The sequence below is a fragment of the Canis aureus genome, chromosome 19 (genome assembly GCF_053574225.1).
Source record: "Canis aureus isolate CA01 chromosome 19, VMU_Caureus_v.1.0, whole genome shotgun sequence".
In the NCBI taxonomy this organism is placed as follows: Eukaryota; Metazoa; Chordata; class Mammalia; order Carnivora; family Canidae; genus Canis; species Canis aureus.
Genome location: NC_135629.1, coordinates 57,321,050 through 57,343,862, shown reverse-complemented (window position 1 = coordinate 57,343,862; position 22,813 = coordinate 57,321,050). Strand labels below are relative to the sequence as shown.

At 58.9% G+C, this 22,813-nt stretch overlaps 1 protein-coding gene across 1 annotated transcript; it reads left to right on the top strand.

Moving 5' to 3' along the window:
* Positions 1-555: 555 nt before the first annotated feature.
* On the top strand, positions 556-21,213 carry GNA15 (G protein subunit alpha 15). Its single transcript, XM_077860544.1, has 7 exons — positions 556-1,284; positions 7,961-8,145; positions 12,680-12,834; positions 13,441-13,569; positions 15,806-15,935; positions 17,221-17,374; positions 20,322-21,213. Exons 1-7 carry the CDS (start codon positions 1,140-1,142, stop codon positions 20,546-20,548), a joined length of 1,125 nt encoding a protein of 374 aa, XP_077716670.1. The 5' UTR covers positions 556-1,139; the 3' UTR covers positions 20,549-21,213.
* The last annotated feature ends 1,600 nt before the right edge of the window (positions 21,214-22,813 follow it).

Here is a 22,813-nt window from a genome sequence, read left to right as displayed (position 1 = left end):
GCCTGCCCCCCTCCTCCTCTTGGTGCCTCACGTCATCTGGTCAGCGTGACCTTCTTGACCCCCTGTGTAACGCCCCCAACTCGAGCACCCCAGCACCTCCTACCTCCTGCTCTACTTTTATTATTATTATTATTATTATTATTATTATTGGACTCAGAATGTATCACCATCCGACAGGCTTCACTATTTTTTAAAAACGTATTTATCTTGCGATTAAAGGTGCTTTAAACACTGAAAAAAAAAAACAAAACGTATTTATCTGTCCCTCTATCTAGAGTGTTGGGCGGGGAGGCCAGGGATTTTGTCGTTTTGCTCCCTCTCGTGCTAGAACCGGGTCTGGCACACAGTAGGCCCCCAGTAAACGTCTGCGGAGAAGGACGGCCGCTCCCAGGCGGCCTGGTCAGCGCCTAGAGCCCGGGCCTGCGGGCTCCCCAGCCCATCCTGCCCTTCCGCCAAACACTCATCTGGGGCCGCCCGGGCACGTCATTTCCTGGCTCTCGACCTCAGTTTGCTCATCTGCAGCTGGGGGGTAAGAAGAACTCCCATACACGGGAGCCCCCCCATTCCCACGCCCCGCCCCCCAGCCTTCAGGGGTTTTTTTGAGAAAGATCAAAGATTGGCATTCTGATCACCTCTCCTAACTGGTTCCGCGGAGGGGAAGAAGGGGTGGGCCTGGGGCCACCCTGGAGGCGGCGTCAGAGGCCGGGAGGATGGAGTCCACCCCTTCTCCAGAATGAGGAAGGAGGGCCCAGCGGGCGCTGCGGGGACGGGGACTGGGACGGACGCTGACTGTGGTCGGGGCCTTTCCTCGCCGGCAGCCCGCCCTCCCCGGGGGCACCCACCCTCAACCAGTTTGGCAGGGCCGGGCAGGTCTGCAGATGGGCGGGGAGCCCTGAGCCTCCACACCTTCTCAGGCTCCTCCTCTGCCCCCCACCCTCCTGAGCCGGGCACTCAGGCCTCGTAGAGCTGGGCCCCCGGTGCCCGAGGCTGGGACGCCAGGGGTCCCTGGGGTGACCCCCCAAGGAAAGCACCCCCCGGCCAGCCCCTGCGCGCCGGCGCCAGGAGCCCTCCCCAGGGCCGGCCGGGGTGCCCTCCCGGGGCCGGGGCCATGCCGCCTCGTGCCCGCTGAGGCCCCCACCATGGCCCGCTCGCTGACCCGGCGCTGCTGCCCCTGCTGCCTGACGGACGATGAGAAGGCGGCGGCCCGGATCGACCAGGAGATCAACAGGATCCTCCTGGAGCAGAAGAAGCGGGATCGCGGGGAGCTGAAACTGTTGCTGCTGGGTGAGTGGGGCGGGCAGGGCGGCGGGGCACCGGGGCCCGGGCCAGGACGGGGGTGGGGGGGCTCACCCCTGGCGGGGCCGGGAGAGCTGGAGACCCACTTCTGGGCGAGAAGACTAAGGCGCAGAGAGCCCCAGGTCTGGTCCCAAGGGGTGGCCCGCGGCCCGGGCCGACCAGCCGCCTCGCGGGGCATGTGCCAGCGGAGGTGGCCCCGGGGGCGGCAGGCCCAGCCCGCCTTACCGGCTCCGGCTCCGGGCTGCGGCTCCTGGGCCTCGCTGGGACTGTGGGTGCGGGGTGCCCTCCCGCCCTCCCGCCCTCTCCCCTGCCCGCCGCAAGGGCCCCGCCGCAGGGAGGGCTCGACCCCGCTCGTCCCGGGGCAGGGCGTTGCCAGTGGGCTCGGGCCGACCGGCCAGTTGATTGACTGACTGACGGCTCCATTCATCCATTCATACCCACGATGTATTGGGTAACTCCTGGGGCCCAGCGGCCAAGGACACGGGCAGTGTCCGGGCCCCCGGGGACCACGTCGTGCCGCGATGCTCAGACGTTAGCCCATAAACCAAAGAGCAGATAAAATAATTTCCTGAAGCAAGAAAAGCAAGCAAGAGAAGAAAACAGGGCGGGAGGGAGGAGCGGCGGGGCCGGCAGACTGTGGGGCTCGAGGCCGTGGCCTCGGAAGCTGCAGGCCGCATCCCGCACGTGTGTCCCCCCCCCGCCCCCCCCCATCCGCCGCCGCCTCGCTCTGCGTGGGACGTGGGATGTCCTGAACCCCGGGCGGGGGTCACTGGGGAAGCGGCCAGGTGTCCCCGAGGCGCGTCTGCGGGCCCCAGGCCAGGAGGCCGGCCGTCTGTGCGGTGGCCTCGTTTTTCCTGGTTTGGGGGGGGCTGAGGACCCGGCGGGAGGCGGGGGGAGCCCGGAACCCCAGGGTCACGTCTGAGCCCTTCTGACTCGAGCCTTTTATGTAATTCAGGTTTATGTGATTTAGTTTTCCAAGGAAGCCGGCCCGGGGGGCCCAGGGGGGCCCAGACCCCGGCACGCGGCCTCTCACACCCCGGCTCCTGCTGCTTCCCCACAGTCCTTCAGTGGCCACCTGGCTTCTCTGCTTTTCGGGGAGTATTTTGTTTTCCTTAGACGGTGGTGAAGTCATCAATGAAGGCTGTCAGAGCCGGGAAGGTTTTAATTAAGAATTTAATGACTTTAATAGGTGTGTCTGATTTCTTCAGACTCGTTAGGCTATTAGGTTAATAATACGTATGATATACGATGTTTTATTGGCTGCTTTTTAATAATACTGTTAATGAGGGCTAGTTGGGCTTTTTTTTTTTAAGATTTCTATTTATTTATTCATGAGAGACACACAGAGAGAGGCAGAGACACAGGCAGAGGGAGAAGCAGGCTCCATGCGGGGAGCCCGGGCCCCGGGGTCACGCCCTGAGCCGGAGGCAGATGGTCACCGCTGAGCCACCCGGGCGTCCCGGGTTATTTCTTCTTGAATGAGTTTTGGCTGTTGGTGCCTTTCAAAGAACGCGCCCATTTTTTGAAGCTGTCAGAGGGCTGGGCATGCAGTTGTACACCGCGGCCCCCGTGCCGTCATCTTTTTCAGGCCTGGAGCATTTGGAGTGGTGTCCCCCGCCCCCTGCACCCCTCATTCCATTCCGTCTGCTAGCTTTTTCCCCATCCATCAGGCTCAGGGGTTATCAATGTTGGCGATCTTCCCTTGCACACCTCAAGTACATATGTCCAAACCGCAGGGCCTTTGCACTTGCTGTTCTCCTGCTGGGAGCTGTCAGCGTCCCTCGAGACAGCATAGGCTCGTGTGTCGCCCCCTCGGAGGAGTCTTCCCGGCCTCGCTGGCTACGAGGGCAGCCAGTCCTCATTCCTCCACTTGATGCCCTTGATCTTTCTTCAGTGCACTCACTCACCGACACCCTCTCAGATTTGTTTATTTGTTCTTCATTTTCTGTGTCTCCAGCTGCACAGCAAACAGCACAAAGGTGGGGACAGTGTCTCTCTCCCTGGTTGCTGGGTCCAGAGCATCGGCCCGGGAGTGTGGGGGCGTGACACAGAGCAGAGGCCCAGAGCAAACTTATACACCAACAAGGCAATGGATGAGCATCCTGTTTCGGGGGTGCCCTCCCCTGGAGCCGCTCCGCGTCCCCTGGCCCACCCACTCGGTCCCCTGCACCCCGGCCAGGCCCCCATATGGAGCCCCCTTCTCCTGCTGTGGTGGGGGGGTTTGTCCACGGCCCCAAGCACTGACCGGCCCCGTGGACGGCGCCGTGGACTGTGGTCTTGACAGCCTCCCCCAGCCCCCCAGCCCTGAGGGCGGCCTCCACACCACTCTCCCCTCTCGAAAACAGGAATTGAATCCAAAAGTTATTTTTTCCTGGAGGTGGCTGATCTTTTTGAGGAAGCAGGGTCGGGCCGGCATCTGTCCCCAACAGGAAGCCCTTGGTGTGTTGGGGAGCGAGGAGCATCTGAGGGAAGCCGTTAAAGGAGCCAGCTCTGTCCACTAGCGCCCGTCCCCTGATGGGGACACCGCAGCCCAGTGAGGCGAGGCCATCGGCCCAGGGTCGCACGGCCAGGATCAGAACCCGGGATTCTGGCTCGAGAGTCCGTGTATTTGACCTCTGTGTGCGTGTGCCCCCAGAGAGGAAAGCCCCGGCTCCCCAAGGACAGATGGGGAAACTGAGATCCAGGGAGGGGATGGACCATGGGATTGGTCTGGGGTCGCCAGCCTGTCCGACCCCACACCTGGCATGAAGCTGAGCCGCCTGCCCCCCCAGCCCCCCGGGCCAGCTCCCTGTGCCCCCCGAGGCTGAGTTCTTGGAGTGTCCGAGGTGCCTGGGCTGCATCCTCCAGGGAAGGAGCCGCACGGGTGTCTCGTGATGCTCGGGGTTGGCACGGCCCCTCCTGGCATCTGTGAGGTTCCAGTTCCTCATCCATCCCCAGAAGGAAGCAGTCACTTCCCTTCTGGCCCCGGCTGGTGGGAAGAGCTCTCCCCGCAGCCCCCAGCCCCGGGGGGGCGGGTCACGTTCCCGCAGGGGACCCAGAGCCTGGGGCTGGAGACGGTCCACAGCCCTTGGTGGCCTCAGGCGGGGGGGGGCGGGGTCCACCCTCAGACATCAGGTTGTGACCCATGCGTGAGGCACACAATCCATATTGTGGGGGTGACTGGGATTTATTTTTATTTTATTTATTTGAGAGAGAGAGAGAGAACACAAGTGGGGGGGGAGGGAGAAGCAGACTCCCCCCTGAGCAGGGTGCCTGACGCGGGGCTCGATCCCAGGACCCCGGGATCATGATGCTCAACCCATTGAGTGACCCAGGCACCCCGGGACTGGGATTTTTTTTTACCCTTTCACGAAAAAGAAGAGAAGAAAATCAGGGGAACTGTTGCCCTGTGAGGCCTCTGACTGCCCTTCACACTCCCGGGGGAGCCCCGAGGCCCGGAGGTCAGAGGGTGCGGTCCCCGGGGCTGGCCTGAGTGCACCCCCACCCCCGGCAGCCCCCTGGCAGCTGCCCGGCTTCCGAGTGTCCGCAGACGGACGTTGTCTGATGCCCTGGTGACGCCCCACCGGCGGGGGGGGCTCCTGCTTCCCCGCTAGCTGTGTGCCCCTGGGAAAACCGCCTCACCTCTCTGGTCCTCGGTGTCTCCTGGTGAACCAGAGGGCATGTCTGTGCGGACTGACCGAGGACAGGCGCGGAGTATCGTGGCCCCGGGCCCGGCGGACGCCAAGAGTTAAGTCATGCTCGCCGGGATTACTGTTATGGGGAACTTTCTGGTGTCGTCCTTAACACCCACGAGTTCTGGCCTCAGGCAGAACGAGGTCTGAGTCCCAGCTCGGCCGCTTGCCAGCTGCACGGCCCACGGCGATCCCATCAGCCAGTCTGGGACTCAGTTTCCCCACATGAAGAGTGAGCCAGGAGCCGTCGGTCCGTCAGGTGAGGCTCTGGAAGACGGTGCGTGTTGGGCTCAGGGGAGCCCCGGGGGCCGGAGAGCTGTGCCTCGACACCTGATGTTCGCGTGATCGCGGCGGGGACATTCGCTGGGCCGGAGGCGTCCCTCCCGTAACCTGAGACATTCCGCAATGTGGGGCACACGCGGCTTCACGTTGCAGAGTTTCAGGCTGTGGACCCGTGGCGTGGGGCGTCCTGGAGCAACTTGTTATGTTGGAACGATTCTAGAATGACAGGAAAGTGGCAAAGGTGGCCGCTGCTCCTGAACGGTCTCCCCTCGCGTTCGCATCTCGAGTAACGCACACGTTTGTCACCGCTGAGAGATGCACGCGGACGCCGCTCGGGCCCCGGGTGGGGCTGGTTTACGCGGCCCTTTTTCTGCTCCGGATCCCACTCCGCGTCTCACGCGCACCTGACGCCGGGAGGTTTCTCCCCCTTCTCCACTCTTCCTCCGCCCCCCGCCCCGCCAGACGAGCAGGTGTCTATATTCACAATTGACACGGTGACACGGTGCTTAACGACAGCTACAACTTGCGCGCTCTGTAGTCCTATAGTTAACACACACATTCTCGTCGTTTCCCTGAACGGTTTGCAAGTACGTTGCAGACCTGACACCTTTTGCCCCTAAATACTTGGTGGGTTTGAGCCCACCACGAAGCGGGGCGCCCCAGGACGGAGCCGAGAGCAGGTGAGGAGTTCCTGGCTCGCACCCCTGACCCGCAGCCCGAACGCTCGCCCCGTTTCCCCCTAATGTCCCTCGGGGCTAGAGCTCGAGGTCTAGCGGACCTAACGAAGACCCGGTGTCCCCCCGGCCTGCCCTTGTTGCCCTCGGATGTGTAGGGCCAGGGAGCCCGGGGTGGGGGGTGATGCAAGACGGCACCTGCTCGTCTCCCCGCTGCCCACACTCCCCACCCTCCACCTCCCTCTGCCCCCTCTGCCCCATTTCCTCTTTCTGGGCTCCAGCCAGGCCACCCCTTCCTTTGCTGCTGCTTCCCTGTTCCTCCTCCCAGCCCGCCAGCCTGTCCCTGGAAGGACCCCATGCCAGGGCCCCCAGGAGGAGCCGGGCAGCGCGGGGCGGGGAGGTGCTGGAGGAGCCAGGAGGGAAGACGGAGGCACCAGAGAGGGAGGCTGCGGGGCTCAGCCTCGGCTTTGGGCTTCCAGCCCCGAGGCCGGAACACCCAGTGTCGAAAATCCAGGTGTGACTGCGGCAAGTCCAGGGGCAGCTTCTGGGGCAGGGAGGGGGGACCTGGGCAGGCCCGCAGTGCCCCGGGCTCAGGAGGGCCTCGTCTTGTACTTGGCCCCATAAATCGTGTCCACTGGTCCCCACTTGTGGAGTCGCCTCCCAGATTCTCTCGAATGGCCCTTTCTCTCCACCTGGGTCCAGCCCCCACTGAGCTAGACCTCCACCCCGGCCCTCGTGCTCCGGCCCACGCGCACCACAGTCTGTCTTCACTACAGCAGCTACCCGAGGACACCTATGAGGACGCAGGGCAGGTGTTCCACTCCCCCCTCCCACTCTCCAGGGCTCCTTCCTCTCGGGAGTAAAAGTCCAAGTCCTCTCCGCGCTCCCCGAGGCCCTACGCACCTGCCCCGTCCCCTCCCTGTCCTCCCTGTCCTCCCTCTCTCTCCCTCACCCACTCTGCTCCAGCCATACAGGCCTCCTCGCTGCTCCTCCAACACGCCAGGCCTGCTTCTGCCCCAGGACCCTTGCACGGGCTGTGCCCTCTGCATGATGTGCCCTTCCTCCAACCTTCCCAGCCTTTGGATCTCAACTCCACAAGTCACCTCCACGGAGAAGCCGCCCCTGACATTCAGCTAAACACTATTTATCCTATCGTCTCTCCTTTGTAAAAGTTTCTCTACTTGAAAGTATTAGAGCAAATAATAATAACAGCAGTTCTAACTACAGTCAATGCTGCTACTCCTGACGAGAGCGCGAGCGCTGCAGGCATGCTGTAACTCTTCCTGTACAAGCAGATAGTAAATATTTTCAGCCCTGGGGCCCAGATGGTCTCTGTCTGGCTGCTCGACTCTGCTGTTGTGGTGAGGAAACAGCCGTAGACAATTCGTACACATGTGGAGGTGACTGTGTGCCAATAAAACTTTATTTATAGACACCGAAATATGAATTTTGTATCATTTCAACATGTGACAAAATAGTTTTTTTTTATTCCTTTCAATCGTTTAAAAATGTGAAAACCACAACCATAAAAAGTGTTAGAGATGCGGGGTGACTGGGTGGCTCAGTGGTTGAGCATCTGCCTTTGGCTCAGGGTGTGACCCCGGGGTCCCAGGATCGAGTCTCGCATCGGGCTCCCCCCAGGGAGCCTGCTTCTTCCTCTGCCTGTGTCTCTGCCTCTCTCTGTGTCTCATGAATAAATAAATAAAATGTAAAAAACCACCAGTCTTAGAGACATAAAAGCCATCCTACAAACTGTAAACTTGCTGGCCGTGCAGGAACAGGTGACCAGCTGGATGGCCCCTCGGGCCATGGTTTGCTGACCCCTCCTGGGAGCACCTGACAGTGAACTCCTTTACCATCAGGTAGAGCCAGCGGGCAGGGTCTGTTGCGAACCACATCTTACAGCTGGGGAAACTGAGGCCCAGAAGGTGAAGGCACTCGCCCAGGGTTGCAGAGTGCGGCCCTGGCCGAGCCAGGGTTTGAGCCCTGGGGGTTGGGGGGGGACCCCGGGGCTGAGCTGGTGGTGTGCCTCTCCAGGGCCTGGCGAGAGCGGCAAGAGCACGTTCATCAAGCAGATGCGGATCATCCACGGGGCGGGCTACTCGGAGGAGGACCGCAAGGGCTTCCGGCCCCTCGTCTACCAGAACATCTTCGTCTCCATGCGGGCCATGATCGAGGCCATGGAGCGGCTGCAGATCCCCTTCAGCAGGCCTGAGAGCAGCGTGAGCATCCTGGGGCCTCCCCTCCTGGGCTCCAAGCTGGGTGGGGCCTTGGGCTTCAGGGTGGGACGTGTCCCTTCGGACCCCAAACCCCTGCTGTGTCCACTAGGGCCCCCAGGGGCAGGATGTGCGTCCTCAGACCCCAAAGTCCAGCACTTGCCCCCTCAGATCCTCCCAGGTCAGGACCGTGTCCCCTCAGACCCTGCAGGCAGCACCTGGGGCCGGGCCGTATTTGGGGTCCCCAGGGCTTGTTTGTACAGCCCAGGAGTTTCCTGGGGGTGTTCTGTGCGTCCAGGCAGCTTGGTGTCCCTCCATGTGTCCCCGTGGACCTGTGGGCTCCGTCACCTCTCCCTGGGCCCCAGCTCCCGGGGGGGAGTCTTGAGCCACCCCGTTTGGCTGTGGAAACATCCACACTGCCGACTCTGACACAGTCCTGCCCTGGGGTGGGGGGGCAGCCATGCGGCGGCCGGCACATCACCTTCCAGGGAAGTTTACTCGGGAACGCTCTGGCCATCTGCCTCTGTAACCGTCTCGGTGGCCGGTGCGCGGTGGCCGGTCCGGTGGCCTGTGCAATGCGCTCATCCTGCGTAACTACGACGTCATGCCCTGCCGGCGGCCCCCGAGTCCCCTCCGCCAGCCCCACTCTGCTCTCCGCGGCTGTGGGTTTGCCTTTTCTCGATGTCGCGTGGAAGCAGGACCGTCCGTGCCTCGCTTATTTGTTACCACGACGTCTGCGGGGCCACGCGCGCCGTTACCGAGCAGAATCCCGTCCTCTTCCACGACTTGTGCTCGCGCCATCCGTCCGGCGATGCGCAGGGCCGCGGGCCGCCAGGACCTCTCCAAGATCCTCATCTCTGGCCTGCGGGTCAGACCCCCAGAAGCACTCGCTGGACCCCAGGGCAGACGGGTTTCAGGGTTTTCGAGGAAGCTCCGGGCTGTTTCCCACGGCCGCCGGGGCGCAGGCGTTCCAGTTTGTCCACACCGCTCGTCTTTTCTTTGGGTTTTTTTTTTTTTAATTTTTTTTTTATTTATTTATGATAGTCACAGAGAGAGAGAGAGAGAGGCAGAGACACAGGCAGAGGGAGAAGCAGGCTCCATGCACCGGAAGCCCGACGTGGGATTCGATCCCGGGTCTCCAGGATCGCGCCCTGGGCCAAAGGCAGGCGCCAAACCGCTGCGCCACCCAGGGATCCCTTCTTTGGGTTTTATAATAGCCGTTGTGACAGGCGTCAGCTGACATCACCTTTCTCAGATCAGGAGGCTTCTGAGTTTGAATCTGGGCCGGTCCCGGGCTTCAGGAGATCCTCACGGGGCTTGTGGTGAGAACGCGATAAATTAAAGGAGCCGAAAGCTCTTGGCAGGGGCCTGAAGGGGGTAGGGGGCGGTGAGCATCAGTGGATGGGATGACTTTAACCCCCAGGAAACCCCTCCGGCTGGGGGCCGTCATTCCCACCTCCCAGACGAGAAGCAAGAGGAGAGGGGACACTTAGCTTGATATTCACAGTCCCCAAGTGGAAGACTCAAGATAAGCACCTGCTGGCCCTGTCACCACCTTCCGTTACACCGCCTTTCCTTACAAAGTAACGTAGTTTTTTTGTTTTTTTGTTTTTTTTTTTGTTGGGACATAACACGCGAGCCAAAGAAGCCAGGCGGCGGGCTCGGTGAATCATCACAGAGCAAACACGTGGGTAACCACTGCCTGGAGACAAGAAGCAGAACATGAGGCCCCTTCCCGAAATCACTACCACCCTCCGGCCCAGGCCTAACCACTAGCCCATCTCCCATCAGCACGTTGCCTAGTTTTTGAACTTCCCCTACGTGGAATGACACGGAATTTTCTGCCACGTGTGGCCTGTGGCACTGCATGGTTGATCTGTGGCCCTTCCGTGTTTGGAGGCGAAGTGGCGGTTCGTTCGTCTCCGCCATGAGCCATTTGTGAAAGCCTTTGCATTTCCGTTGGGTGTTCGCGTAGAGGTGGATGCGGATCATAAAGTGGATTAGGTTAGGGAGAGATGGGATCCCTGGGTGGCGCAGCGGTTTAGCGCCTGCCTTTGGCCCAGGGCGCGATCCTGGAGTCCCGGGATCGAGTCCCGCGTCGGGCTCCCGGCATGGAGCCTGCTTCTCCCTCTGCCTGTGTCTCTGCCGCTCTCTCTCTGTCTATCATAAATAAATAAAAATATATCTTAAAAAAAAGATTAGGGGGAGACACCGAACTGTCTCCGAGCAGTTGTACCAGTCCACGCTCCCGCCAGCAGCGCACACGCACGCGCGAAGACTTCCACCTGCCGCACGTCCTCACCTGCACATGGCACCGTCACCTCGGTGTAGCCGTTCTGGAGGGTTCTTGGTAGTGTTTTTACTGTGGTTGTGATTCGCACCGCCCTGATTAATGGGGAGGTTGCACACCTTTCCATATGTTTGTTGGGAACTCGGATGTTCCATTTGGCGAGGTGACTGTTCACATCTTCTGCCCATTTTTGTTTTTGGTTTTGGCCTTTGCCCATCAAAAAAGAAGTACTTCCCTTTTTGTTTCTTCTTCTTCTTACAGATCTGTGGCATAATAAATTTTATTTATTTATTCATTCATGAGAGACACAGAGAGAGAGGGGCAGAGACACAGGTAGAGGGAGAAGCAGGCTCCATGCAAGGAGCCTGACATGGGACTCGATCCCAGGTCTTCAGGATCATGCCCTAGGCTGAAGGCAGCACTAAACCGCTGAGCCACCGGGGCTGCCCAAGAGATGGTTTTCCACCTCAAAGTCATGATGAAACTCTCTGCTGCCATCTTTTATTTATTTATTAAGATTTTATTTACCTATTCCTGAGAGACACAGAGAGAGGCAGAGACACAGGCAGAGGGAGAAGCAGGCCCCACGCAGGGAGCCCGATGTGGGACTCGATCCCAGGACCCCGGGGTCACACCCTGAGCCGAAGGCAGACGCTCAACCACTGAGCCCCCCAGGGGCCCCCATCGCTGTCTTTTATTGTTTCGTATTTAGACTTACATTCCACCCGGAATTGATTTTTGTGTACGGTGTGAGGCAGGGATTATGTTTCTCTTTCCTTCCCCACCCGCATCCTGTGGGCAGATATTCAGTTGTACCAGCGCCACTTACGCTTTTCTCACAGTATCAAGGTCTCGTCTTGGTGATAAATCGGGTGTTCAAATATGCCTGGATCCGCTAATCCTCCCTGTTCTGTTCCATTGACCAATTTATCCGTCTTTGAGTGAATATCGCTTCATGGTGATGAGTGTAGCTTCCTGGTATCTAGGCTTCGAGCCTGCCAGTGGAAATCCTGCCACTTTATTCTTCTCCAGAATTGTCTTGGCTACTCTGGGCCCTTGTGCATTTCTACATAGTTTAGAATTATCTTGTCAGTGTTTACACACACACACACACCTTCACACCTTTCTGGGGTTTTGGTAGAATTGCGTGGAATCTGTGGATTGCTTTGGGCAGAATGGGCAGCGGAAAAAGATGCTCTTTCAATCCATGAACATGGCATAGCCCTCCAATTATTTAGATCCTTAAAATCTTTCCTTAGTGATGTTTTCTACATTTCAGTGTAGAGAGCTTTCACGTCTGTTGCTGGATTTATCCCTAGGTATTTTTTTTTATCCTTAGGTATTTGATATATTTTGGTGCTACCATAAATGGGATTTAAATTTTTAAAAATTTGTATGGTCAGTGGTGAATATATGGCCACCCGTTTGATTTTTATTTATGGATCTTGCATGCGGGGACCTTGCTAAGTTATATGTTCTTCTGATAGCTCATCTCTAGACGATTTTGGATCTTCTACACATAGTCGTGTTACCTGTGAATAACAGTGTAATGTATTCGTTTTCAAACCTGACACCTTTCGTTCCCTCTCCCTGTTGTATGGCACCGGGGAGGACCTCGATGCAGCGTGAATTAGAGCTCTGGGACATCTTCGTCACACTCCCAGCCTCGGAGGGACACACAAGTCCACATAAGCACACATGCATGTGCCCAGATGTGCGCACGCACATACACGCACAGATTCACAGGCGTATGCAAGCCCACCTGCACACATACCCACATGCACACACACAGCGGTGCACACACGTGCCTGTGCACAGGCCAACCCAGGAGTCTGAGCAGCAGTGAGGTGTTCCTGCTGGAAAGAAAGGAGGACAGAGGAGCAGAGGTTGCTGCGAGGAAGAGGACACAGGAGGGGCCACTGGGTGGGCGGCTGAGGCCGCACATGCCTCTACCTCCCCGAGAGACCCGGCCACCTGGGTCATGGCACTAAGTCTCTAATGGGGACACCTGCGGCGACCTGCCCCGTATGCATCAAAGAACCAGAACTGTCGTCCCTGCACATGTGTCCTCTGCTGCCCTTCTGCCCTCCATCTGTGGACAATCACGTCAGTGAAGGAAGGAGCGGAGCGGAGGGCGGGAGCAGGAAGGGCATCGGGCGGCGGGCGCGGAGACAGGCGGCGGCTCGCAGGGCTGTGCGCAGGGTGCCCGCCCCACAGGCTGCCCTGACTCGCCCGTCTGTCCCTCCCCAGCACCACGCCAGTCTGGTCATGAGCCAGGACCCCTACAAGGTGACCACTTTCGAGAAGCGCTATGCCGTGGCCATGCAGTGGCTGTGGAGGGACGCCGGCATCCGGGCCTGCTACGAGCGCCGCCGGGAGTTCCACCTGCTTGACTCGGCCGTGTAGTGAGTCTGGGGTCCGCGGGCAGCGGGTGCGGGGTGCAGGGCACAGCGGAGACGCCCCCAGGGATGAACTCCCAGGAGGATGGTGCCCAGGCTGGTTGGCTGCCACGGTGGGACACGCTGTGGGGTGGGCTGGCTGTAGATGGTCTTGCTCCAGGGTGATGATGTCATTCCTGCGGGGACGCAGCTCTTGGGGTGACGCTATTCCAACAGTGACATCATTCCGGGGGTGACGCTGGTCGTCATCACACAGTGACGCCGTCCTGAGTACGATGCTGCGCATCTAGGCTGATTTGGCAGCTGGGAGCCTACTCCCAGGCCATCACTTTTCTTGGGACAGCACCACCCCTGGGGTGACAGCTCCCTGAAGGTGACACCCCTCCCCAGTGACACTGTCCTTGAGGTCACACTGCTCCGAGGGTGAAACCGCTTCTCCTCAATGCTCCCACAGCCTCAGGGTGATGTTTCCGGGCCACCTGCAGACCCACAGATCCTGGGCCCTCCCCGGGAGCTCCCCTCCCCGAGCAGGCACCTCATTGGGCTTTGGGGTGGGGTCTGAGAAACAAACTAAGGCTGTAAGACCGGGCCTCAGGGCTCCTCACTCCACAGCTACCTGTCCCACCTGGAGCGTATCACCGAGGAGGGCTATGTGCCCACAGCACAGGACGTGCTCCGGAGCCGCATGCCTACCACTGGCATCAATGAGTACTGCTTCTCTGTGCAGAAGACCAACCTGCGGTGAGCTCACAGCCTGGGGGGCAGGGCGGGGGGGAAGCTTCCTATAGGAGGGGCAAAGGCCCTGAGGCCCTGAAGGGTGAGTAGGAGTTTCCTAGTCACAGTCCTCAAGGGGCTTCCAGGCCACAGGGGGCAGAGCTAGATCTAGGCACCTTCAGTCCCCTCGAAGGGGGGCAATCAGAGCTCCAGGGGTGCAGGTCTATAGAGAGGACATCGATATTAGGGCATTGAAGGATGAGTAGGCGTTCACTAGGAGGACTCTCGAAGGGCTGCTGGGCAGGAGACAGAGACTGTGTGGTCAGTGATAGTCCAGAGGGATGGGCTCAGGGCTGGGGAAGCTCAGAGGGTGACCCCCTTGAGGGCGTGAGGCTGGGGGTCAGGAGACTCAGGAGGAGGCAAGAGTCACGATCCAGACAGGAAGGGTAGGGGCCATGGCAGTGGTCATGGGGATGGTGCAAAAATCGTTTTGGTGTAGAATGGGCAAGACTAGATGCGTGTAAGGATCTGAGAATCAAGGGGACGGGGTACACGTTGGGCCACAGTGGCGGCGGCAGCGTGGAGGTATTTGATTAGACAATGAAGTCGTTTGGGGCACTGCAGTCTTTGGGGTCCGGGGCATCTCAGAGGTAGCTGGACACACAGAGGCCTGAGCTGGAAGGCAGAGGTGTGAGTGGCCAGCGCAGTGAGGGGTCGTCCATGCAGAATGAGGGCCAGCGTCAAAGGCTAAGGCGAGGTCGGGAAGAGTTCACTGAGAGCAGTGACTTCTGGGGTTGGTGATGAGAGGGTCATCGGTGACCTCCGCGAGCTCTGTGTCTGTGAGCTGATGGCAGGGAGCTGTGGAGGGTGCAGGGTGCAACATGGGTGTGTTCACTTCACCCTACTGTGTCCCATGCTTCGTTGGATTGACCCCCCAAACATGCTCCTCTGGCCTTTTCCTGATGAAGATGGTTCATAATTTTCTGTTTGCCATCAGTCTCCCCTGATGGAGAGCCCCCCAAGGCTAGGGGGTGAGTTTGATTCTCCTGCTTTCCCAGTGATGATCAGCTCAAGATCAGAGGGGAAGTTGGTGAATGTGAGAGGATGACTGGGTAGACGGAAGGATGAACAAATGGATGGAGGGATGGGTGTATGTATGGAGGGTGTGTGGACGGGCCGGTGAATGGATGGATGCATGGGGGGGTAGGTGGGTGGGTAGATGGATGGACAGAGAGATGGGTGGATGGGTGAGTAGATGGGCAGGTAGATGGATGGGTGGGTGGATGGACGGATGGATACATGTGTGATGAATGGATAGGTGGGTGGGTGGTGGATGGGCAGATAGATGGATGAATTGATCAAAGTTTAGGAATGAAGGTAGAGGTTGGAGAAGCTCACAGGAAAGGCTGGGCTAAGGCACTGATTTTCAGGTGGGAGCCTTGAGTGTGTTCTTAGGCCTAATCCAGGGAGCGAGGGCTCAGAGGAAGCTGGGACTAGGAGAAGGGAGGCTGGCAAGGAGCCTCCCCACATCTGTCTCAGTCTCCAGAGCCCCGCTGTCAGCTACTGCCCACCCCGTTCTGCTCTGGGGTTTCAGGGAGTCTGAAGAGGCACCAGCGGGGTGGGGCTCAGGGATCGGGAGCCACAGGGTACCAGCCTTGGTTTCCCATCCGTACAAAGGGGCAAGTCTCTTCTTGCTCTGGGGCTCCTGGCATTTCCTGTCGGCTGCCTGGGTAACAGTCCCATCCCCTGGGAGATGATGCAAGCCTTGTTATCACTGACCCACATTTCTTAGAGAGAACAGGAAGACGTGAGGGCTCGGGCTTTTGTTGCGGTGTGTGGTGGAGGCTGGGCCCTCGCCCTGGGCCACACACAGAGGGGATGGTGTCGGCTGGTCAGAACAATGCGCATGTCGCCGCAGGTGGGGAAACTGAGTTCTGGACATGTTCTGCAGTTTGCCCCAGGTCACCGGGCCAGAACCAGGCAGGCCCCGGGTGTGTCTGACCTGCTGTCCTCCGCGGGGTGCAAATCAGGCAGCCCAGTCCAGAGGCTTGCCAAGGTCTCCCCTCCCGTGCCTCAGTTTCTTCATGGGCCGAACAGTAACACCTGCCTCAAGGGGTGAAATGCGGTAACACAGCAGAGGCATTGGCCCAGAGGCTGGCATTGATTATATATTGATCTCGACATGCCCCAGAGTGCCCGGGGTCTGGGGTGCCACGGCCGGGGGCCCTGGCTAGGTCTGACGGGGTGATTCCCGAATCGGCAGGATCGTGGACGTCGGGGGCCAGAAGTCAGAACGCAAGAAGTGGATCCACTGCTTCGAGAACGTGATTGCCCTCATCTACCTGGCCTCGCTGAGTGAATACGACCAGTGTCTGGAGGAGAATAACCAGGAGGTGAGGGCCACCGCGGGGACAGGGGCGCCGCCTCCTCCTGGCCCGGGCCACGGCTGAGCAGGAACCCACTGCCACTGTTGAGCGGGCCTGTGTGTGTCTGGTGTGGCTTTCAGCTCCACTCTCACCTTTCCGTGGCCAGAGCACTGAGTCCCCAGACCCAGATCCACGAGCAGTGTGTGGCCAGGACCCTGGACTCTCTCTCTAAGGGACACTCAAGCCCCCAAGACAGGGCCCCCAGGAAGCACAGTGCAGCTGGCCCGGGAAAATGGGTCATGCCCCGGGGACAGTGGCCTGCTTTTATTCGGAAAGGCCGCGCATCGCTCTTTTGTGAACTCTTCTCCCGATTAAGACCCGGATCACTTCAGGCCTTTGCACTTTTAGGGTGTGAAGCTTTACACGCACAGTCTGAGGGTCCAGGGGTCAGATGCTATGATTTTGACTTTCAGACCAAATGAAACAATGAGTTTGAGGTCATGCCGCCACAGATGTTGCTCGAATGCAGCCGCATGTGATGTTCTAGTTTGCTGGGGGCTGTCGTGATAAAGGACGACAGCCTGGGGGCAGGAGCCACAGAGACACCCCCTCTCCCAGCGCTGGAGGCCACGCGCCCCGGATCAGCCAGGCTCCTTCCTCCCGAGTCGTGAGGGAGACTCTGTCCCCAGCTCCCCTTGCTTCGGGGTCCCTTGGCCTGTACACTCGTCGCTCCATCTCTGCCTCTGTGGTCACCTGGCCTTACCCCCGTGTATCTGTGTCCAAATGTCCCCTCTTTTTTTTTTTTTAAAGATTTTATTTATTCATGAGAGACACACACAGAAAGAGAGGCAGAAACACAGGCAGAGGGAGAAGCAGGCTCCATGTAGGGAGCCCGACGTGGGACTCGATCCTGGGTCTCCAGGATCACGCCCTGGGCCAAAGGCAGCGCTACACTGCTGGGCCACCCAGAGATTCCCACCAAATGTCCCCTCTTTGGAAGGGACCCCTGGCAGTGGAGGTGGCAATCTATCTAGCATGACCTCTTCTTACCTCTTTACATCTTCAAAGACCCTATCTCCAGATAAGGTTCCATTCTGAAGTTCCAGAGGGACATGAATTTGTGGGGGGCACTAGTCAAACCAGTACAGGCTGCGCCAAAGCACGGGCGCACCCCCTCTGACCCGGCTGGGAATCGGGGGCCCCGAGCCCCTGGACGTTAGGCTGACAGCCCAATGTGGAGACGTGGGGGAGGGCTCCTGTCTGGGCCAAGCTGGCTGTTGGATCAATGACCTGCCCGTTCCCCTCGACCTAGAACCGAATGAAGGAGAGCCTGGCCCTATTTGGCACCATCCTGGAACTGCCCTGGTTCAAAAGCACGTCTGTCATCCTCTTCCTCAACAAAACTGACATCCTGGAGGAGAAGATCCCCACTTCCCACCTGGCTACCTACTTCCCCAGTTTCCAGGGTGAGTGGTTCTAGAACTTTCTGTAGCCTTCACCTCCCAAAAGCACCTCCCAAGAGAGATGCTGGCCTGGACCCTAGCCCAGCCAGAGCCAGTGAGTTTCAGATGGGATGGGACAGACCCGAGTTCCAGACCCAAGCTGCGAGTCTCCGTGTCCCCCTCTGCAGCATGGGGGGAAGGTACAGGCGCCATCATTCCCGATGCCGTGGCTGCGAGCAGGGGGCCCTGGACAGGCAGGTGTAGATCTGTTGCATGTGGGTCTGCTGTAGGGTTCATTGTCATCAGCCACACCTGGAAGGCGTCAACAGCCTTTCCAGAATCTTCCTAGTTTTTTGAGACTTCTTTTTCGACTCTTTCGCAGTCACCTTATCTATATCTAAGATAGCAGATTTGAAAGGAAACCAGTGCCTGACCTTTGGACAAGTCCTTCCAAGGCACGCAGCTCTGTTTTCCTAGACACGGTGACCTCCTTTCATGCAGTGGGTTGTAGCAATAGGTTTGCATCGTGTCTGGGCAGGTGCATGTGGCAGGAGCAGGTTTGGGAGCGAGCCCTCAGCACCAGCAGCCCGAGGGGCACAGGGCCTGGCCGTCTGGACAGCAGGACACGGGGTCAAGATGGAGAGGGGAGGTGGGGGTCTGGTGGGTCCCAGGAAGGGGTGTACTGGCTCGCACTTCCCTGGAGGGCCACTGGGAGGGGCTGGTGCACGTATCCCAGCTGAGCGACACACTGCCCCTGACCTTGGGCTTGAGGCCTCCATTCGACTTTGCTCACGTTTTTGTGGGGCAGGAACTTGGGAAGGGTGGAGGTGGGTAAGTTCATGTTCCATGCGTGTGGCATCAGCTGAGGTGGCCGGATGGAGATGCACCTCCAAGGTGGCTTCTTCCACTGTGGGTCTGATCCCTCTGCACCTCTCTCCCTCTCCCTCCCGCCTCCCCCTCCTCCCTCTCTCCTGCTCCTCACTCCCTCCTACTCTCCCCCTGCACCCCTCCCTGGCTCCATCTGGTGTCTCCTAATCCACGGCCCCTTCACGAGGCTTGGGCTTCCTCACCTCATGGCTGTTTTGGGGTAGCCAGACTTCACCCCTGGGATGGGGGGAGCCTCAGAAGTTGCGGGTGGTTACAGACGCCTCACTCTACTGGTCAGGCAGGTTGCTCAGGGCAGCTCAGTCAGGAGGAGGCAAGCAGACTCCCCTCTTCATGGCCAAATGCCTCCCAACTACAGCGAGGGGGTGATGGCAGCCCTCCTGGAGACAGCTGACTTTATTTCCTGGGGCCATAAACAAGGGGGCAGAAAACAAGCAAAGGGTGTCCCCCTCAATTAAGGAAGCCAGAAATCCGAAATCAAGATGTCGGCAGGATTGGTCCTTCTGGAGGCTCTGACTCCTAGCATCTCCCCTAGCCTCTGGTTGGGGTCCCTTGGCTTATAGATACATCTCTCCGACCTGCCTCAGTTGTCACATGGCCTTCTGTGTGTGTGTTTGTGTCTTTCCTCTTCTTATAAGGACTCCAGTCGTTGGCTACCGGGCCCACCCGAGTCCAGTATGACCTCAATTCAAGCCAACTAATTACATCTGCAAAGACCCTATTTCCAAATAAGGTCATACTCTGAGGTTCTGGGTGGACATAAATTTGGGGGGGAGCTATTCACTCCCATACACAACCACGGTAGCTTGGTGACATCACCATGAGCATGACCCTTGGCCCTGTCAGGTCTCAGAGCCCATGTGAAGCCATCTCAGCCAATCTGATCCAGAAGACTTGGGGCCTGGGAGACAGATGTGAACTTGTTCCATCATGGGGGACAGCCCTGACTCCCTCCCCAGCTGAGTAGCCTTGGGGATGGGGGCATGGCCTGGAGATTTGGGGATGGGGATAAAGTGGGCAGTTTTGAGGGACTGTTTTCCTTCACATCAAAGGGCCTTCGTGACTCATCTTTTTCTCCCAGCCACAGGCTAGAGTACTCTGCCAACTTCTGGCTCTTGGTCCTTTCCTCTTCTATACTAAATAATATCTGTGATTATAACGACAGCTCACGCATCTAACACCGTTGGAGGCACCCTAGTGTATGGACTAGTCTAATCCTCACTAAAAAGTCCTGTGGAGTAGAATTCTTTTTTCTCACCACTATAGATGGGGAAACCGAGGCACGGGGAGGTGCAATCACTTGCCAAAGGCCACACTGCCAGTGAGTGGCAGAGGCAGGCTTCAAACCCAGGCTGCCTGGATCAGGAGCCACCACCAGCCTTACCCACTGAGTACCCTGCCTTTCTGGAAGAATGATAATAACATTCTGATTATTGAGCCCAGAGCCCTCTACATGATTGCACCGAGTCCTCACAACTCTGGGAGGCTTGGGGCTGTCAGGATCCCCTTTTTGCAAATGAGCAAACTGAGGCTCATGGCAGTTACATGGACATCATAAGGCAACCCCGCCAGTAGCAGCAGAGTCGGGTCTTGGGCTCCAGAGACAGACAGAGGGACGGAGATACCGACACAGAAATAGAGACTGAGCGTGTCCACTGCCTCACCAGGGTGGCCATCCCTCCCCTTCCCTTGGCCTCAGTTTACCCATCTGCACCTCTCAGCGAGATCTTTCTCTGCAGCTCCAAGTTCCCATCCCGTCAGTCGGAAGCCCAGCCAAGAGAGTTTCTTTCTTTGACGTAGTTCTGCCCAAAGTCTCAGAGCCAAGTCTTATTGGTCCATTCCAGGTCACGTGACCAGCGGAGCTCTTTCTTGAGGCTCCCATTGGCTGGACCTGGCGGTCACGTGGCCCTCTAGGAAGGCCCAAGATGGCGCCCCCGGCACCGCGGTGCGTGGTCCCTGCGGCCGCTGCAGCCCCGGGGGCGGCCACGTCTGGAGCAGGGGCTCCAAGGCCCCTCCTGGCCCAGGAGGGAGAGTCTCCGCCTGCCCCACGGGCCGCGTGCCCTGACCGCCCCCCCCGTCCCCCCAGGCCCGAGGCAGGACGCGGAGGCAGCCAAGAGGTTCATCCTGGACATGTACACGGGCATGTACGCCAGCTGCGTGGACGGTGCTGACGGGGGCAGGAAGGGCCCGCGCTCCCGGCGCCTCTTCAGCCACTACACGTGCGCCACGGACACGCAGAACATCCGCAAGGTCTTCAAGGACGTGCGGGACTCGGTCCTGGCCCGCTACCTGGACGAGATCAACCTGCTGTGACCCAGGCCGCGCTGCCCCCGGGGCTCAGACCCGCGCGTGGCAGCGGGACCTGCGGGCGGACGGGCCCGGGGAGCCCCGCCGCCCCTTGTGCTCAGCCCCACGTCCAGGCGGCGGAAGGGCCGAGGGAGTCGGGGCTTGGAGGCCGGACGCCGCCCCCTCCGTAGTCCGCGCCCCGGGACAGCCCCTGGGCTCGCCCTCCCTTGACCCCGTTGACCTCCTCGGAAGGGGAGCACCAGGGCCACTGCGGACGGCGGGGTGGAGGGGTGAGGAGAGGGGAGGGGACTCGGCCCGCCCGGGGCAGTGCTGGGTGCTCTCCGGGGCAGAGGCCGTGACCTCCCCCCATCCCACCCCGCGGTCGGGGTGCGCCGCCCCGGGGCGGGGGGCGTGGTCCTGCAGCCCGAGGGACCGGACTCTGGCGCCCCCTAGCGGGCCGGAGGCGCCACCGCCAGCCTGAGGTCGGGGAAGCCCGGGCGGGGAGACCTGCAAAACCCTGCGTGTTCTCACCTGTTTACAGACGAGGGAAACTGAGGCCTACAGGCATTTCCCCCGCTTCCCAGGCTGGGGGCCGGGCGCACTGCATCTTACAACCCTTCTGTATTTATTCCCTCCCCGTCTGTGGGGCCACTTGCAGAACATTAAAGACATGACGGTCTGGAGCCCTGTGATCTGAGGGGCGTCCCGTGTCTCACTGCGCAGCCTCTTCTCAGGTCACCGGTCCCAGGTCGCTGTAGCAGAACAGAGAAGGAGGGGGGACATTCGTGTTGTCCGCTCACCTGTGCAGGGCGTGTCCTCAGAGCCGTGTGAGGCCCATGCTATTCACCCCAAATTCCAGGAGCCACCCCTCACCGGGGGTGAAGGTGGAGCTGCAGATGGCGATGGCTCCACGGCCCTCAAGCCAGCCCGCCTCGGTCTTCAGGTGAGGGAACAGGTGCAGGGGAACGCAGGCGTGTGACCGCGGCCCCGGCTGCGGGAGGGCAGAGCCAAGACACTGATCCCTTCAACACTTTTTGTTTTATTTTACTTTTAAAAATATACGCTTTATTTTCCAGAACGGTCCTATTTACAGAAAAATTGTGACGCTAGTACAGAGTTGCCGTATGAAACCGTACCCAGTTTCCCTACTATTAACATCTTCCATTAAGATAGTCCTTTTTTTTTCTTTTTTTGTGGATAATTGATGGACGAAGACTGACATATTCCGTGATGAACGGAAGTCTGTTCTTTATCCAGATTTCCTCTATTTTTCCCTAGTGGCCTTTTCCTGTCCAGGACATCAGTCAGGACACCACAGGACATTAGGCCGTCATGTCACCTTAGGTGCTGCTGGGCTGTGGCAGTTTCTCAGACTTTCCTCACATTTGGAATTTTAAAGAATTTACTGGCTTCTCCCCCCCCCCCAGCAATTCATGAATTGGGGAGCATCCAATCTAGTGGATAGATAGAAGCTCCTGACTTACCTTGTTTTTTTGATGATCCTGACAGTTTTTTTTTAAGATTTTATTTATTTATTCATGAGAGACACAGACAGAGAGGCAGACACAGGCAGAGGGAGAAGTAGGCTCCTTGCAAGCACCCGATGCAGGACTCAATCCCAGGACTGGGATCACGACCTGAGCCTAAGGCAGGCGCTCAACGGCTGAGCCCCCCAGGTGTCCCCGATGATCCCGGCAGTTTGAAGCAGTCGGGCAGGGATTGCATTCATTTCCCCCAGCTGCTAAAACAAAGTACCACACACCGGGTGACTCTGTCTCAGTTCTGGGGGTGGGAGTCAAGGTGTGGCAGGGCACGCTCCCTCTGGAGGCTCCAGCGCAGGGTCCTTCCTGCCTCTCGAGCTTCGGGGGCTCTGGGTGCCCCTCGGCCCCATCTCCACATGACCCCTTCTTATGTGTGTCTGTGTCTGTGTCCACATTCCCCTCCCTTATGGGGGCACCAGTCATACTGCATGGGGACCCACCCTAATGGCCTCATCTTTGCTTGATCACATCTGTGAACACCCTGTTTCCAAAGAAGATCACATTCGCACAGACCAGGGGTGAGGACTTTCCCATCCATATCTCCTTACAGGTGTTTTGTGGAAAGTCCCTTGGTGAGGTTTGCCTAGGGTGTTCCTCATGCTTAAGCTCCAGTTACAGGTTTTAGGGCAGAGGGCCACAGAGGCAAAGGGCCATTTCCACCTCATCATATCAAGAGCACACACAGTCAACCTGCCACCACTGTGGGCCTCGGTCACCTGCTAAAGAGTCACCCAACTCTTTTGAAAACTAT

Coding starts and splice junctions, on each gene's coding strand:
- GNA15 (XM_077860544.1), top strand. CDS start 1,140: ATGGCCCGCTCGCTGACCCGGCGCTGCTGCCCCTGCTGCCTGACGGAC. Junction 12,835..13,440: donor CTGCTTGACTCGGCCGTGTA/GTGAGTCTGGGG, acceptor CTCACTCCACAG/CTACCTGTCCCACCTGGAGC. Junction 13,570..15,805: donor GTGCAGAAGACCAACCTGCG/GTGAGCTCACAG, acceptor CCGAATCGGCAG/GATCGTGGACGTCGGGGGCC.